Source organism: Elaeis guineensis, chromosome 4, assembly GCF_000442705.2.
Source record: "Elaeis guineensis isolate ETL-2024a chromosome 4, EG11, whole genome shotgun sequence".
Taxonomy (NCBI): Eukaryota; Viridiplantae; Streptophyta; class Magnoliopsida; order Arecales; family Arecaceae; genus Elaeis; species Elaeis guineensis.
Genome location: NC_025996.2, coordinates 10,169,212 through 10,188,086, shown reverse-complemented (window position 1 = coordinate 10,188,086; position 18,875 = coordinate 10,169,212). Strand labels below are relative to the sequence as shown.

The 18,875-nt window shown below is 34.8% G+C and overlaps 2 protein-coding genes across 2 annotated transcripts in view; both read right to left on the bottom strand.

The window, feature by feature from the left end:
• The window catches only part of LOC105044100 (4-coumarate--CoA ligase-like 6), a 17,022-nt gene extending 14,028 nt beyond the window's left edge, over positions 1-2,994 (bottom strand). The window contains 2 exon segments of the mRNA XM_073256008.1: positions 1,578-1,672; positions 2,932-2,994. Of these exon segments, the coding sequence (XP_073112109.1) occupies positions 1,578-1,672; positions 2,932-2,994 (158 nt within the window).
• Positions 2,849-13,998, bottom strand: LOC140857245 (4-coumarate--CoA ligase-like 6). The gene is given in 6 exon segments (XM_073256007.1): positions 2,849-3,319; positions 3,608-3,939; positions 3,942-4,735; positions 8,595-8,656; positions 12,029-12,132; positions 13,890-13,998. Coding segments are annotated over 6 exon segments (1,611 nt in total). The 3' UTR covers positions 2,849-3,109.
• Between the last annotated feature and the right edge of the window lie 4,877 nt (positions 13,999-18,875).

Here is an 18,875-nt window from a genome sequence, read left to right as displayed (position 1 = left end):
AAAATTCAAGATGTGTAGTTCCGATGATTTAGTCCTCTATCATGAGTTTCGACTAAATGGTAGGTCATGAAAATATCAAACTTCATCATCAGTCATATAATAGATTCAATTAGCTCAAATTCAATTGTGATTCTAATAAAAAAATTTCATCAATCACGCTGCTAGGCCACAGACTTACGGACTAGCCTTTCAAATCTCATAGGACTACTTCTTTTTATCAAAATTGATAGATTCTTCTAGATACGCATTCTACTCCTACAGTGAACTAACTGTCGCCAACATACATACAAAGACTCAAAGAGGCATGTTTCAGTGCAGTCAAACTCCAGCAGCCTCGCTGTGAGCAATCGTGCCATCGCAGGTCAAAGACTATTCACACAACTACAGCAAAGATCACTGACAATTGAATAAAATTCACATCTCTTGTATAGTCACGCTCAGTACTAAATTATTCTCTAACAACTATCCGCACTTGCCGCTCAGTATCTCTACACTGTAGTCTAAGACTCATTTACTCTGAAAAAAGCGATCTGTGCGCTGATCTATCTGCATCGATCACCATCCTCATGATGATACTATGATGGGTAGTAATTTAGGAATTACTTATACATGCTCTAATTTTTAACCCTTGAGAAGATGTATCATAAGCATTAATTCCATAAACGATTCAAAGGATACATCATACTTGAATGAAAATAAAACTTACCCTTTTATTTATCAAATCAATGTTTTAAATATAAATTTGTATCCTAGAGAAATACAATGTGTCAGCCATATTGACTTCTAGGACATGCATCCAACAAAATCATCTGCCATCAAATGTCAAGCTCTTCTATGAGTATCTTTCTTAAGACTCATTTGGTGACGAAAAGTGGAGGGGAAGAGGTACTTCCTGAAAGTGAAGAAAGTGCCTCTTGTTGGTTAGAGTTTTAAGAAGAAAGAAAGTAAAAAAAATACTTCCCATGAAAGTCACTTCCCACATTCATGGAAAGTGAAAACCCATGTAGAAGGTGGGTTTTGATACTTTTCGTGACATGAAAAGTGTAGTTTTTTTTTCTTTTCTAAAATACCCTTTAAGATCCATAATAAAATTTAATAAAATATCAATAGATGGTTAGGATGAAATACGAATAGTAATATAATCTTATATTAATATTATCTTAATATTCATATAAATATAATATAATATTTATTATATTTATATTATTTTAATATTTATATTAATATAATATTTTTATTAATATTATTATAATATTTATACTAATATAATATCATATTTATATCTATATAATAATTTATTATATTAAAATATTCATATTATGTTAATATAATATTATATATTATATTATATTAATACAATAAATTATTATGGTTAATATTATATATATATATTTATATTATATTTATATTAATATAAATATAATATTTATATTATATAAAGTTATGAGTAAAATGTATATTTTATATCTACTAAGGGTATAATAAGTATTTTACACAGTTTTTTCAAGAAAATAGATGTTCATCCAAATATAAGCTACTTTATAATAAGTCATCTTCCCATGATCAACCAAACATACCAAAATCCTATTTCCAGGAAGTAACTTCCTGGAAAGTTACTTCTCAGAAAATTACTTTCTGGAAAGAAAAGTTCTTCCCGCAAACCAAATGAGTCCTAAAAGTTTAACAAGATGGTCCATCAATATGGATCATCCGAAGAGGGTTGATTGTCTCCATATCAACAATCTGTGCATTCTCAGCACATATTACCAACCCCATCCAACTTTATCATCACCATGATTCTCAATTTCTTGCTTCATTGTGGATCAATAAGTTAACTTGTGACTTAAAAAATTCACATGAATCATTATGCATCATTTCATGCCCATGATTAGCCTCGTTTTTTGAGTTAGAAGCCTTTCATCAAAGAATTCTTTTCAAGGATTTAGAATGGGAATGAGAAAAGGATAAAATACTTGAATGGGAGTAGAATTCTGATGCCTCTCATCAACACTATAGGTTTCTAAGGTCTAATTGGTAAAAAAAAATTATCTACTTTTGAAGATAATTTGACAAGTCCTCGTTCCTTAAGGATGAGACTGGATGTAAATCCAGACTCATATTTTATGAATTCTTAGGCTACATATACATGGTCTATGTTGTGCTCCACTTATCAAGAAAATTAACCTTTTTCAAATCTAGCTCCAAATGCTTCAACCTGTACTTGAACAATACCCACGTCTCTGGTTTAAAATGAAGGGTCAATAAAGTGCAATTAATTTCTATCATATTTTAAAAATATATGTCCAATTTTACATACATTATATATGGTGATCAAAATATCTCTACAACCCAGCTTGCTAATTGCAGAAAGAGTACAAAATTTCTGTATCAAGTGTTCGATAGACTGCGTACTGGATCGAACATAAAATCAGAGGCTTGGAAAAACATACATGTAAAACACATAATCATACAAACACATACTCCTTATAAAAATTGAGATAAGATTAAATTTCAAGAACGACTATAATCTTGTATGGTAAGATTTGGTGATTTTGAAGTTGACTACTAGTACGTTAACCAGTTTAAAGCAAACAATATGAAATAGGATTCAACTCAAACTATTGTGTATCATATCGAAATATACCATGACCATTTGAGTTAACTGTTTGAAATGCTATTCAAAATTTTATAGGCCTTGTGTGCACAGGCAGAACGAGACGTGGGTTTTCTCACCAACACAGAAATACCAATGGCCACAAAATCAATAAAGTCTAATTACACCTTCCTATTACTGAAAATAATTCTAAATGTCTCCATGCCATAAGCAGTGCATGATGCCTATCCTGGTTATTGTACAATGCATACAAATAGTTATAAATGGATGAAATAAGAAGGAAGATTTTGAGCAAAAGTAGCTCCTTCAAAAGTTACACTAAAAATGTTGAGAAGTTGCATCATGTCCTTGGCTATTGTGCTATCCTTGTTATGCAACATCTTTCGCGTTCATAGGAAAACCGTGAATGATAAAGAACATCCAATTGCACCAAAGAGAAATTTGGGGACAAACACATATTCTCACAGATCATCAATCATGTCTGGATGCATCAGTTCAAGAACTAAAAGTGTTACCTTGCATGATACCCGGTCCACGTAGCCAAAGCTCACCCCTGCATTCCGGAGGCAAACCAGATCCAGTTTTCAAATCCACTATTTTGGCTTCCGTGTTTGGAGCTAACAGTCCTACCGAAGTATACTTTTTACAATCTGCTGTATTGAAACCACGAGTTCCTACTGCAGTAGACTCAGTCATCCCATATCCCTGAGGAAACAAAATTTTTAGGAAACTTTAATCATATTAAAAAATAATAATAATCTACATCATTGAAATCCTGATGCTGCAATGGGAGCTGTCTAATGACATGGTTAACACTGGATTGGCAGCTTATGTAATGGAGGTATAAGAAAAGAAGCTCTCATTTGCACAAAGAAACATATAGAAAGCATTCTTTGCACAGTTTCCTGAGATGTTCAGTGGCTTCATGGAAGAAGCTATAATCAAATCAACAACGCAACTAATAATCAAAGATAACATACTAGTGATCATCACCTGAATGAAATCAACATGAGGAAAGGCTTCTAGGAAGTTCTGTATCAAATTTTCACTAATAGGAGCTGCCCCACAAGAGACCTGTCTCAAAGACCTCAAATTACAGCCACTGGAATCTTTAACTCCCATCACAAGAGCTGCCAACATTGGTGGGACAGCCGGGAAATGAGAGACCTTGTATCTATCGATAACTCTAATTGCTTCCTTCGGATCGAACCTCCGCAAAACCACAACTGTGGAACCCAAGGAAAGGAGCCCCATTGTGAAGAGCGACAGACCGTAGACATGAAACATAGGTACGGCAGCAAGGTACACATTCTTCCAACTCTCGTATTATACTGCGAAGCATCGAACCGGGTAAAGAGCTCCACCATTGCGACGAAATTTGCGTGCGTGATGACGACTCCTTTGCTGGGTCCAGAAGTGCCTGAAGAAAACAGTATCGCAGCGGCGTCCGTCTGCCGAATTAGAGGCTTTGGTGCTTGTTTCGGATCCCTCGAAAGAAGATGACCGAAGCTAGAGAATTCTGTTGCATCAAAATCCAATCTTTCGGGTACTGTGACTACCCGAACACCCAGTCCATCAAACTTTCCCACGTTTTCAGAGAAGGTGAAGACCAATTCAGCCTTGGAAATGCTCATCTGTTTCTTAATCTCCCCGGGCTTGCACAAAGGATTCATCGTAGTAAAAATGGCGCCTACGGACATAACGCCCAGTATTATAACAGGGAAGAGAATGGTATTGGGCAACAGAACCAGAACCACATGGCCGCTGGAGATGCCGATGTGGTCGAGGCCAGAGGCCATGGACTCGACCATGTCGCGAAGCTTGGGATAGGATATGGAGAGCCCGGACACGGAGTCGACCAGGGCTGTGGCACCTTGGTGGCCATGGGAGAAGAGGAAGGACACCAAGTCCTGGAATGGGTTCTGGGGAAGGTCTCTTGGGGGGTGCTTGCTGGTATAGATGCCGGTCTCTGGTGAGAAAAAGCTTGGATATTGGATCTGGTTAGGAGACATGGAGGTGAAATGCTCACGAGAATTCACCAGCGTTGGAGAAAAGAAGAAAAAAAACTGGGTCGAGAGAGAGATTGGAAGGGGTTTAAGAAGTGAAACAGAGCAGGGGAGACTGGAGAGGTACGTGGAAGGGAGGAACGAGGCGGCAGGGACGCAGAGCAGGGGAGACGTTTAATTCGGGTCGGCTTTTAAAGCCAGAGAGGTGAGATGGTCCACGCGATTTGGGGCCACCAGCCATGGATGCTGGACCCTCTGAAGGCCTTTTTTTTTAATATATATATATATAAGAATTGAACCGGGTTCATGGACTTGATCGTAATGGGGTCAGATTAGGCTTTCGGTTTGGAACATTTGGGGAGCATTGGTCAGGATGACAGAGACACGTCCGTCAATTGCTCAACACCAAACCTGCTCGATTTCCTCAATCCCAATTTGCTTCGATTGCGGCCTAAATATACCGCAAATGTTCCATATTAAAACTTGCCAATTTGCTTGCCTAGGATTTTTTTTTATTATTATTATTTGCTACTGTGGAATAATTTTTGGTGCTATCGCCGTCGGATATAGCGATATGTACGAGAGCAAAACCAAAAAAAATCCTTAGTACAAAAAATATGATAGGCGTGGAGGTTTGAGTCTTGGAGGAGAGATCTCTCTATCAGCTTAGGAGATGAGACATCGTGGGAAGGACAAAATTAGGATCGCTAAAAAAAGTTGTAACAACTAAGATATTTTTTATCAAAAAAAAAAAAAATTCTAAGTTTTATATATTTAAACAATCTGTCCTTTCATTGAGATATTTTTTGCATGATCTTAATAATATCAAACATCATATGATATTTTCATTAATTATTATTAAACATAAAAATATCCTTAGTTAAATAATTTTAACTAAAAAATTTATTTTTATTTAATTAATATTTCAAGTTGACATATGACAAAGATGGGAACATATTACTATCATTACTTTTCTATTACTTCCTACTATTTCTTGGTGTGATAATAAATAGTGATATTATAGATTTCTTAATAATAATATGGACAGTTAATGACTTTTCCATAGATGCATTCTACCCATTGTTTGTTGTATCAATTTATATAAACTAGATGTTGGGAAAAATAGAAAAAAACAGCTCATAACACAAGAATGATAAGGTTATTTGTCCAGATAATGAGGGGATTCAAAATGATGGTATTATAAATGTTATTAATTAGGATCACTAAAAAAAGTTATAACAACTAAGATGTTTTTTATCAAAGAAAAAAAAAACTCTAAGTTTTATATATTTAAACAATCTATCCTTTCATTGGGATATTTTTTGCATGATCCTAATAATATCAAACATCATATAATATTTTCATTAATTATTTATTAAATATAAAAATATCCTTAGTTAAATAGTTTTAACTAAAAAGTTTATTTTTATTTAATTAATATTTCAAGTTGACATATGAAAAAGATGGGAACATATTGCTATCATTACTTTTCTATTACTTCCTACTATTTCTTAGTGTGATAATAAATAGTGATATTATAGATTTCTTAATAATAATATGGACAGTTAATGACTTTTTCATAGATGCATTCTGCCCATTGTATGTTGTATCAATTTATATAAACCAGATGTTGGGAAAAATGAAAAAAAATAGCTCATAACACAAAAATGATAAGGTTATTTGTCCAGATAATGAAGGGATTCAAAATGATGGTATTATAAATGTTATTAATTAGGATCGCTAAAAAAAGTTGTAACAACTAAGATATTTTTTATCAAAGAAAAAAAAAACTCTAAGTTTATATATTTAAACAATCTGTCCTTTCATTGGGATATTTTTTGCATGATCCTAATAATATCAAACATCATATAACATTTTTATTAATTATTTATTAAATATAAAAATATCCTTAGTTAAATAGTTTTAACTAAAAAGTTTATTTTTATTTAATTAATATTTCAAGTTGACATATGAAAAAGATAGGAACATATTACTATCATTACTTTTCTATTACTTCCTACTATTTCTTGGTGTGATAATAAATAGTGATATTATAGATTTCTTAATAATAATATGGACAGTTAATGACTTTTCCATAGATGCATTCTGCCCATTGTTTGTTGTATCAATTTATATAAACTAGATGTTGGGAAAAATAGAAAAAAACAGCTCATAACACAAGAATGATAAGGTTATTTGTCCAGATAATGAGGGGATTCAAAATGATGGTATTATAAATATTATTAATTAGGATCACTAAAAAAAGTTGTAACAACTAAGATGTTTTTTATCAAAGAAAAAAAAACTCTAAGTTTTATATATTTAAACAATCTGTCCTTTCATTGGGATATTTTTTGCATGATCCTAATAATATCAAACATCATATAATATTTTTATTAATTATTTATTAAATATAAAAATATCTTTAGTTAAATAGTTTTAACTAAAAAGTTTATTTTTATTTAATTAATATTTCAAGTTGACATATGAAAAAGATGGGAACAGATTACTATCATTACTTTTCTATTACTTCCTACTATTTCTTGGTGTGATAATAAATAGCGATATTATAGATTTTTTAATAATAATATGGACAGTTAATGACTTTTCCATAGATGCATTCTGCCCATTGTTTGTTGTATCAATTTATATAAACTAGATGTTGGGAAAAACGGGAAAAAATAGCTCATAACACAAGAATGATAAGGTTATTTGTCCAGATAATGAGGGGATTCAAAATGATGGTATTATAAATGTTATTAATTAGGATCGCTAAAAAAAATTGTAACAACTAAGATATTTTTTATCAAAGAAAGAAAAAAACTCTAAGTTTTATATATTTAAACAATCTGTCCTTCCATTGGGATATTTTTTGCATGATCCTAATAATATCAAACATCATATAATATTTTCATTAATTATTTATTAAATATAAAAATATCCTTAGTTAAATAGTTTTAACTAAAAAGTTTATTTTTATTTAATTAATATTTCAAGTTGACATATGAAAAAGATGGGAACAGATTACTATCATTACTTTTCTATTACTTCCTACTATTTTTTGGTGTGATAATAAATAGTGATATTATAGATTTCTTAATAATAATATGGACAGTTAATGACTTTTCCATAGATGCATTCTGCCCATTTTTTGTTGTATCAATTTATATAAACTAGATGTTGGGAAAAATGGAAAAAAACAGTGAATGATAAGGTTATTTGTCCGGATAATGAGGGGATTCAAAATGATGGTATTATAAATGTTATTTTTGTTAACTTTTAGGCTAGAGAATAGTATTTTATTTAGTGAATATTATTTATGTGAAAAATATCTAATATTTTAGTTATATATCTGGCATTATAATAAAATAATAATTATATGATGGTCTATATGACAAGCAATACCATTTATCCAAATCACTCTGCATGCCTCTGACCAAGGACAAATGCTAAGCAATGTCAATTGGTCGCACGTGTGTAAGGCTTAGCCCTATGGGTATGTAAGATAAAATTCATCAAAAAACAAATACAAAACAATCTAATAATAACTCAGTATAAACATGACAAATTTTACTATTATCTAACTTCAAACTATCTAAATTAGCCACATGCTAATTCGAAAACCACAACTAATATTACACAACTACAAATGAAGGTAATTTACAAATAAACCTATAAAACATTACAAATCCTTTAAGTTCCAACAAGTTCTATAAAACCATGATGTCAAAGGGGTTCCAAAATAAAACTAAGCATTTGTTTGGATAGTTAGGATTAAAATTCTATGAAATTTGTGACTCAAACACCAAATATATAGAATTATAGGTGAGATTGGGCTTATTTTATGACTATCCAGAATCATCTTTGTGTTGACTGGCCAGAATCTCGTAAAGAGAAAAAATAATCTCAACCATTCAAATAAATTCTTAGCATCTTGGTTGGTCCAACTTTCCAAAACCTTGCTATATACTCACATTGTAATTGCAAATGACAAACTTCTAAATCTCAAGCTTTGAAAGAGAGACTTAGCTGAATGCTAAAAACCAATAAGAAAAAAAATACCATTAACAAAAACAAGACTTTAATAATGAATATTTTGTCCAAAAATATTTCTAAATAGCGATATACAAACTATTTTCCAAAACCCATATTTCACATATAATTTCAAATAGCAACTTATAAATCAGTTCCAAAACCAACATATCGCTTATATAAATATTTCTAATGAATAATAAATCATTTCCTATATCGCTATTTCACATATAATTCCAACAAGCATTTTTCAAAGCCAGTGGACTACATTCTTATTTTTCATACGGTGGGATCTAATATACAATATTTAATCCTCATGGAATAGGTCCAGTATACAACATTCTACTCCTGTTGAGCATGTCAATATACTGAATTTAATAATATACACATGAGCAATGCATGTGCATTAGAGGAAGTGGGTACATTTAAATCATTGAAATTTCTCCATTATCATTTTTATCGATCAAATTGAGAAAGATCGGTCAAACTGATAAAATTTGAGCCGGAGCAACCAGTGAGAGAACAAATCCATTCCAAGTACTCATTATTATATCAAACATTTAATATAAAAGAGTGTTTGATTCACAATCTAAGTCGCAATCGAAAAAATCAGATGCAGAATGGGTTAAAATAAAATTTAAAATAATCATATTCTTCAAAATATTTGATTCATAACTGTAATTAAAATTAAAATAAAATAAAAATAAAAAGTCATTCTATCCAAAAATTATAATTAAAATAAAATTCTTTCCGATCAAACAGTTAAAATGAAAGTTTCCCTTCCCAATTTCATTTCAGGTGTCAACTTCATTCTCAATTTCATCCTCGACAGACTTTCTGGAATGCCCCTCAAAGTAATGCAAAAGGAGAAAAGACCATTTTGAATGGCGTTTCTTCTCTTTCCACGTCACCTCTTTTTTTCCATGGCAAGGTGGGGAAAAAAAAGAAAAAATAGCATTTTTAAAAACGCCATTTTGAATGACATTTTTTTTCCACCAAAAAAAAGAAAAAAATCGGAAAAGAATGGGAAAAAAATAAATTTTAAAATTTTAAATTAATAAATAAATTAAAATTTTAATTTTGATTGAAATTTAAAATATAAAAATTTGAATTTGTAATTCAAATAAAAAAATAATTTTAGATTATTTTTTTATCAAATTATTTTTTAAAAAAATAACTAAAAAATTTTTAAAAAATAAAAAGTGCCATTAAAAAATAAAAATTTTAAAAAAATCGAGAAAAATAAGAATTATAATTTGAAATTTAAAAAAAATAAATTTTTTAAAATTAATTAAAATAAAAATATCATTTCAAATTACTTTCTCAAATTAAAATTAATTTATTTAAAAAATATTTGAAATAAAAAAAAAATAGCCTAAAAAAATTTCATAAAAACAGAAAGAAATGAAAAAAATAAAAAATAATATAATTATAAATTTGAATAAAATGTGAAAAAAAGAAATTTATAAATTAAATTTTTTAAAAAATAAGAATTTTAACTTTAATTCAAATAAAAAATATAATTTCAAATTATGTTGTCCATTTCAAAATATTTTTTTAAAAAATTATCTCAAGAAAAGAAAAAAAAATATTGTAAAAAAATAAAAATACCCTAAAAAGAAAAAAAGAAAAAAATAGAATTAAAAAAATAGAATTACAATTCTAATTAAAAAATAAAATTTTTAATTTTTAATTTGAAGAAATAAAAATTATAATTGTAATTGAAATAAAAAATAATAATTTAAATAACTAAATTAATTTAAATATAATTGTTTAAAAAATATTTTAAATAAAGAAAAAAAATATGTAATAGAATGTCAAAAAGATAAAAATGAAAGAAAACTAAAATTATAATTTCAAATTATAAAAATTATAAATTAAATTAAAAAAAATGATATAAAAGAAGTAAATAAAAGAGAAAAAATGGTAATAAAATAGAAATTTATAATTTTTATTTTAATTAATTTTAAAAAATTTAATTTTTTAAATTTCAAATTATAATTCTTATTTTTTCCAATTTTTTTAAAATTTTTATTTTTTAAAAAATTTTTAGATATTTTTTTTAAAAAATAATTCGATAAAAAAATCATCTAAAATTATTTTTTTATTTGAATTACAAATTTAAATTTTTATATTTTAAATTTCAATCAAAATTAAAATTTTAATTTATTTATTAATTTAAAATTTTAAAATTTATTTTTTTTCCATTCTTTTCTGATTTTTTTTTGTGAGAAAAATAATTTTAAAAATATCATTCAAAATGATGTTTTTAGAAACGTCATTTAAAATGACGTTTCTAAAAATACTATTTTAAATAGTTTTTTTTTTTTTTCCTCACCATCTTGAAAAAAAAGAGATGACGTGGAAGGGAAAGAAACGTCATTCAAAATGATATTTTTTTTTAATATTATTTTGATAAAAAAAAAATTAGATTTTGAATTATTTTGATAATTAATTTTTTTTTAATTTCAAAAAGAGCTCAAAATCGAAATCTGTACTCATATCATAAAAAATCGAAACGTGTACCCTATCCAAAATGCAAAACGTGTGACGTTGCTTGCAGGACGTCTATATTCAGCCATCCTAAAGGACGAAAGTGAACCCACGTCGCACGGTCAAATCGTAGAGCGCAACAAATGGCAAATCGTATCCTACGTCGGCCCGTGCACCACGGCAATTTTGCATCTCTCGGTTCCATTCATCCCTTCTAAAACGCGTGTCACTTTTTATTGGATCTGTTACTACTTAGATTTGCCGGAGTCAGAAAATAGATATCTAATAATCTCATATAAAGATATTAATGTTAGAGTCATCTGTAAAATAAATTTTTGATAAAAATTATGATTTCGATAAAAATTTTTAGACATTCAAATCAGAAAAATAGAGAACAAAAGAAGCAGTAATCGAATTCTCTAAAAAAAATTTGATTGAATTTACATGAATTCTCGAAGCTCTGATCGTTTATATAGAAAAATATCAGATAGCTGGATTATTAACTATGAGATTGTACGATTTCGAGATTATCGGATCATTGGACATATCAAATTGGACGGGATAATTCAACCCTCAATCGATCTCACAAGATCAGAGGAGATGGTCATGCCAAATCTTATCTATTCGGGATAGACAGCTATCGCACATGTTAAAGAGATAAGTCGACTGAGCAGCTTATATACAAATCACACCTCGGAGATACCTCAGCTCAGCATGGAGATGGACTCCTCAACTCATACGGCAGTCAGCAGTCATATTGATGATCCGAGAACTTAAAATGTCTTGTGATAAAGTGCTGTCCGAGGTACTCACGGTAAGCACGAAATACTATCCCCCTACTCTTGAGTCTGAGGATCAGGCGAAAGGAGTACTCCAAAAGTACCTCGGATCTAATGTCACGTGCTTCTGCCTTCACGCCTGCCTTCTGCTTTCGGTACGAGTAAGATTCTAGGTTGCTCAGCTTTAGCATAGATATATTTAGGATAACTTCGATTAAAGTGAACATATTTAGAGCAGTTGAGAACAGCTTGAATGTAATCTGGCCGTTCATGAATCTGAGGCATCATAATCATTATCTCAACACTATCCCCCTACTCCTGAGTTTGAGAAAATATCTCAAGTAGAAGGAGTACTTGTTGAGATAATGCCTCTGACCGTATACTATCCGTCTTTTTATTCTTCTTTTGAAGAGATTGTGTGTGTCGACGGCGAGCTTGTGTCTATGACATCTAGAGCTCTTCAGTGATGTTCTGAGGATCTAATTAGTTGTCCCTCTAGAGATTTCCTAAGGATCTTCCTCCGCTTCTCGTGTGACTCGGGCTCTGCAGGGATCTGATAAGTTAGCCTTGCTTCAGAGTCGCTGAGATCTTCTCGAGGGTCTGGTAAGTTAGCCCTTACGAGTGGCATTATATGCCTGGGGTGATCTTGTTCCTACAGCATCTAGCATTTCTCATCTTCGTGCGAGAGGCAGTGTATGTCAGTGGTGAGCTTGTGCCTATGGCATCTTGCACTCTTGGCGGCATTCTGAGAGACTGATTAGTTATCCCTCCGAAGGTTTTCTAAGGATCTTCCTCCACTTCTCGCACAACTCGGACTCTACAGGGGTCTGATAAATTAGCCCATCGCAAAGTCATCGAGGTCTTCTCGAGGGTCTGGTAAGTTAGTCCTCACGAGTAACGTTGTGTGCCTACGACGATCTTGTACCTATGGTATTAAGTACTTCTCGTCTTCACGCAAGAGGCAATGTGTGCCCGCGGCGAGCTTGTGCCTATGGCATCTTGCACTCTCGGTGATATTCTGAAGATTTGATTAGTTATCCCTCCGAAAGTTCTCTAAGGGTATCCCTCTGCTTCTCGCGTGACTCTAGCTCTGAAGGTTCTGGTAAGTTAACCCCGTCTCTGAGTCATCGAGGTCTTCTCGAGGGTCTGGTAAGTTAGATCTCCAGAGTTTCTCTAAGGATCTCTCTCAGCTTCTCACGTGACTCAGACTCTACAGGAGTCTGATAAGTTAGCCCCACCTCGGAGTCGTCGAGGTCTTCTCGAGGATCTGATAAGTTAGTCTTCCGAAGGTTTCCTAAGGGTCTTCCTCTGCTTCTCGCACGACTCAGGCTCTGCAGGGGTCTGGTAAGTTAGCTCCACCTTTGAGATCTTTTCGAGGATCTGGTAAGTTATCTCTCACGAGCGGCGTTGTGTGCCTGCGGCGATCTTGTACCTACGGTATTTAGCACTTCTCATCTTTGCGTGAAAGACAGTGTGTGCCAGCAGTGAACTTGTGCCTACGGCATCTTATACTCTCGACGATATTTTGAGGGTCAAATTAGTTATCCCTCCGAAGATTTTCTCAAGGATCTCCCTCCACTTCTCGTGTGACTCGGGCTCTGCAGGGGTCTAATTAGTTAGCCCCACCTCAGAGTCGTCGAGGTCTTCTCGAGAGTCTGGTAAGTTAGCCCTCACGAGTGACATTGTGTGTCTGTGGCGATCTTGTGCCTGCGACATCTAGCACTTCTCATCTTCGTGCGAGAGACAGTGTGTGCCAATGGCGAGCTTGTACCTACGGCATATTGCACTCTCAACGATATTCTGAGGGTCTGATTAGTTATCTCTCTGAAGGTTCTCTCAAAGATCTCCCTCCGCTTCTCATGTGACTCGGACTCTGCAGGGGTCTGGTAGGTTAGTCCCATTTCGAAGTCGTCGAGATCTTTTTGAGGGTCTGGTAAGTTAGTCCTCACGAGTGATGTTGTGTACCTGCAGTGATCTTATGCCTATGGCATCTAGCACTTCTCATCTTCTCGTGAGAGGCAGTGTGGGCCAGCAGCGAGTTTATATCTACAGCATCTTGTACTCTCAGCGACATTCTGAGGATCTGATTAGTTATCCCTCTGAAGGTTCCCTCAAGGGTCTCCCTCCGCTTCTCTAATGACTCGGATTCTACAAGGGTCTAGTAAGTTAGCCCCACCTCAGATTCATCGAAATCTTCTCGAAGGTCTGGTAAGTTAGCCTTCCGGAGGTTCCCTAAGGATCTCCCTCTGCTTCTTGCATGACTCAAGCTCTGCAGGGGTCTGGTAAGTTAGCCCCGCCTCAGAGTTATCGAGGTCTTCTCAAGGGTCTGATAAGTTAGCCCTCTGAAGGTTTCCTAAAGGTTTTCCTCCGCTTCTCATGCAACTCAGGCTCTATAGGGGTCTGATAAGTTAGCCCCACTTTGGAGTCATCGAAGTTTTCTCGAGGGTCTGGTAAGTTAGCCTTTTGGAGGTTCCCTAAAGGTTTTCCTCCGCTTCTCGCACGACTTGAGTTCTACAGAGGTCTGATAAGTTAGCCCCACCTCGGAGTCGTCGAGGTCTTCTCGAGGGTTTAATAAGTTAGCCCTCTGGAGATTCCCAAAGGATCTCCTTTCATTTCTCGCATAACTCGGGCTCTACAAGGGTTTGATAAGTTAGCTCTACCTTGGAGTCATCAAGATCTTCTTGAGGGTCTGATAAGTTAGCCCTCTGGAGATTTCCTAAGGGTCTCCCTCCGCTTCTCACGTGACTCGGGCTCTGCAAGGGTCTGGTAAGTTAGCCCCACCTCGAAGTTGTCGAAGTCTTCTTGAGAGTCTGGTAAGTTAGCCCTCGCGTTACTTAATTGTAGTTATAGTTCAGGATCTTAAGTAGGAGAAGGAGGCAATTCTTGGAAGACTTGGGTGTCCATCGTAAGTTGATGGTCCTGTAAATTTTATTTTTATAGAAAATATTATTGCATCATTGGTAATATATGCTGAGGTTCATCGAGTTTTATGGCCTAGAAATTGGAGTTCCGTCGAGCTGCTTTAGCCTATAAATTTCTGGGCGTACCATTTTATCCATCCGATACAAACCTTCAATTGGGCGATAACCTTCCTTCTAGCGTCTGCTCGATAGGCTGTGAGACTTTGGCTCGCTGCAGCATCAAATCACCAAATCAAAATGATCATCAGACAAAAAGATCCATATTTTTCTGTAAAAGATTAATTAGTCAGTATTTGGTTACCTCATCTAGATGTGAGCCGATTTTCACCATCCGGCTCAGATTCTTCTTCCTCAGCAGGACATCTAAAAGATCCTCGGTTGATCATAAACTTCATCATTAGATAATAGCTTGAGATATCAGCTTTCAAAGTCCACAGGCTAGGATGATCGAGGATGGCATTGTAAGTCGAGGGACTCCGCTGATCTAGATGACCCCCCAGTAATCCTGTGGATTTCTCCTTGAATGGGTCGCTCTTTTTCCACCAGTTGCCCTCCGATCTGCTGTCATTCATGCCATGTTGGTGCTTATTGCGACTGAGGCTGAGGGAGAGGCTGCTGAGGCAGAGGGGGCGGCTGCTCAACTTTCAAAGCTCGACATTGAGAAGTTGCTCTTCGGACAAAATGATTCAGCCGCCCCTGCCTGATAAGCCTCTCGATCTCGTTGCGAAGCTAGTGACAATCTTCAGTATTGTGATCATAATCAAGATGGTAAAAGCAGTATCTATTCAGGTCTCGACAGTATTTCGATCTTATTCTCATCAATCAAGGCTCAGGTAACTCAAGCCCTACTTGTAACAATACCTCTCTTCGAAAAACATTCAGGGGCGTGTAGTTATTGTACTGCCCAGGAGATGATGATAGCTGAATCCTTCTCGAAGGACTACGGGATCGATGATATTGACCTCCATTATTCCACCTCGGGGGTGGGGATCGGGAGCGTTGGTATCTTTTCTCTTCTCGCCTTAGATGGTACTCTTTGCTGGGTCCCACCGAGGCTAAACCGATAGGAGTATCATCGACAAAGGCCTCTTCCATACGGACATACTTCTTCACATGGGTATATTCCGAAGATCCTGAGGATAAGTCTTAACTAACGACTTTTTCAAATCGTTCTTCAGCAAATCGCTCATCATTGCGGCCATCACGATCGACTGATCCAGATTTTGGACCTCCTGGGTCGTCATATTAAATCTGTTCATAAAAGAGAAGATTGACTCGCCCTCCTTTTGCTTGATGGTATGGAGGTAGTCAGACCGCTTCTGCTGTCGCAGGCTGCTGATGAAATGACCGACAAAAGACTGACACAAGTTCTCAAAAGAATGGATAGACGCCGACCTCAAACTCAAGTACCACTGCCAAGTGGCCTTCTTAAGGGTTGGGAGGAATGCTCGACAGAAGATTGCATCCGATGCTCCTTGAAGGAGCATAGCTGCTTTGAAAGTCTCCACATGATTGACGGGGTTGGTGATCCCATCGTAGACCTCCAGCTGAGGTAGTTTGAAGTACAGGGGGAGTGGTTCCTGTACAATCCTCAGGATGAAGGGTGGATGGCTGTTATACCCTTCGTAGGGCAGCACCGAGGAGCTATAATTATTGAGAGCATTTTCTATTTTATGTCCCAACTGCTGGTCGAGCTTCTAAAATCATCTTTAAAAATCAACTTCACGGATAGTACTAGTCTCAGAGCACAGAGGAGATCGACGTTTGAAGGTTGAGTCATAGCTCGACTGTGGGCTTGGAGATCGCCGCATGACCGGCTGCTGGGCCCTAGGCGACTTTGATGAGTCAACCTCCTTTTCGGACTTCGAAGAGGCGCTTGCGGTTCTGATTAAGGTGGTGGCTGTAGAGCCGCAGTCAAAACAGGATTCTGTGGAAGCATCGCTACGGAAGGCACAAGCGACACCACTGAGAGAATTGTATGACGCACCACCGTAGGGGGTGCAGAGACACCTTGGGGAGGCTGTGATGCCATCTGAAAGGGCATGAGAAAGGTATAGACCGCTTGGATTGCGGTCGTCAGATGTTGAATTTGCTGGAAGAGCTGATCGAATTGGTTGGCCATGACTGACGCCGGCTGGGCCGATTGAACCGGTAGAGGGATTTTCAGTGCCAGTGGTTGAACTTGATTATCAGCTTGGCTGGCCACCTGTCAGGAAGTGGCAGCATTAGAAAATCGAGAAGATATCTGTCTTGGGGCCATAAATGCGAATGTACTCTTCCTCTATCTATTGCTGCTTAAATCGGTTAAAGTCGGAAGACAGACACCTGAAAACCTCGCGTGGCAATGCTGATGCTGGAGTCACCTATAAAATAAGTCCCCAGCCGGAGGTTGTAGCTCCGGTGAGGACCTTCCGATACTCAAATCAGAAAAGCAGAGAACAAAAGGAGCAGCAATCGAATTCTCTAAGAGGAATTTGATTGGACATATCTGGGTCCTCAAAGCTCTGGTTGTTATGTAGAAAAATGTCGGACCGCTAGGTTGTTAGCAGTGAGATTGTACGATACTGAGATTGTCGGACCGTTAGACATGCCAAACTGGACAAGATAATTCAGCCCTTAATCGCTCCTGCGAGATCAGGGGAGATGGTTATGCAAAATCTTATCTATTCGGAATAGACAGCTATTACGCATGTTAAAGAGATAGGTTGGCTAAGCAGCTCATACACAGGTCGGATCTTGAAGATGCCTTAGCTCAGTATGAAAATGAACTCCTCAGCTCATACAGTGATCAGTGATCGTGTTGATGATCCGAGAATTTAAAATATCTTATGATATAGTACTCATCCGAGGTGCTCATAGTAATCATCGTGACATGACCAAAAAAAAAAATTTATACCTCCTGAAGGGCATCAAAATGTCCCAATCACTTGGAATTCAATCTTTATTTTTTTTAATATTTAAATTCTACTTCGATTCCATTTTTTATTATAGGCATGACCCAGATGTACTAAAAGATACGGCTATTTTGATTTTCCATCGTGAATCAAATGCCTTCTTCTTGTAATTCTCACGCCTATTAAGTTGATACCAGTTCTAGTTTTAAAGTATCTCATGCATAAGAGCTAGATTGGTTTTTGCTCGTTTGAAAGGGGCTTTGAGAGAACATGATTTTTTTTGTTGTAAGAGTATTATTGACTCTCACAATGCAGGGCTAAAAATGAAATCAAATAGACTTTAGATAAATTTATATAAAAAAAATATCCTAAAATATTTTTGATTCTCACCGGATGCTTGAAACGTTAAGTAGACGTATATAAGAATGTTCCTTTTTAACACAAATTCTGTGTTTTTACTCACAGATTTTTCTGCTTAGCTAGCAGTAAATCATATATTCACGGTTTGGAAACTGATACTAAAATTATTTGTAGCCCAATTTGAGCTTGCCATATTTTAATACAACTATTTTGTACTCTGTAGGCGATTTTAGTTCTCAATATATGTTTTATTTTTTTATTTTAAAAATGATTGTATTATTTCTGCGTGCTGAAATTATGCGCGTTTATTTCATTAAGAAATCGTCATTTACTTCTGGACGATTATAATAGATAAGGTCACAAAATATTTTACAAAATCTGTTAGCTATATTAAACGGTATAGAGGTATGGATAGTAACGTATACTAAATTGGTGTTAGAGAACTAATGCTAATTTTTTTTTTTTTAAAAAAAATAGGGCTTTGCATACTATCTTAGTCATGTGTGCTAAAGAATGTGCTGGTATTGCACCGGCAGTACCAAAAATATATTAATAATAGTACACAATCTTAGATTAGAAGAATGATTTCTTAAATGATTCGTATCTTTAGCTGTATGGTACATGTTTCTTAATATTATATTGTACCATATATATGCAGATGTTATATATATGCCAAATATGTACATGCTACATAAGCAGCAGGCCGGCCAGAGTCATTAAACTCATGAATCACTTGCTCAATCTAAATAGACCAGATTTGTGAGCTGACCTTAGCC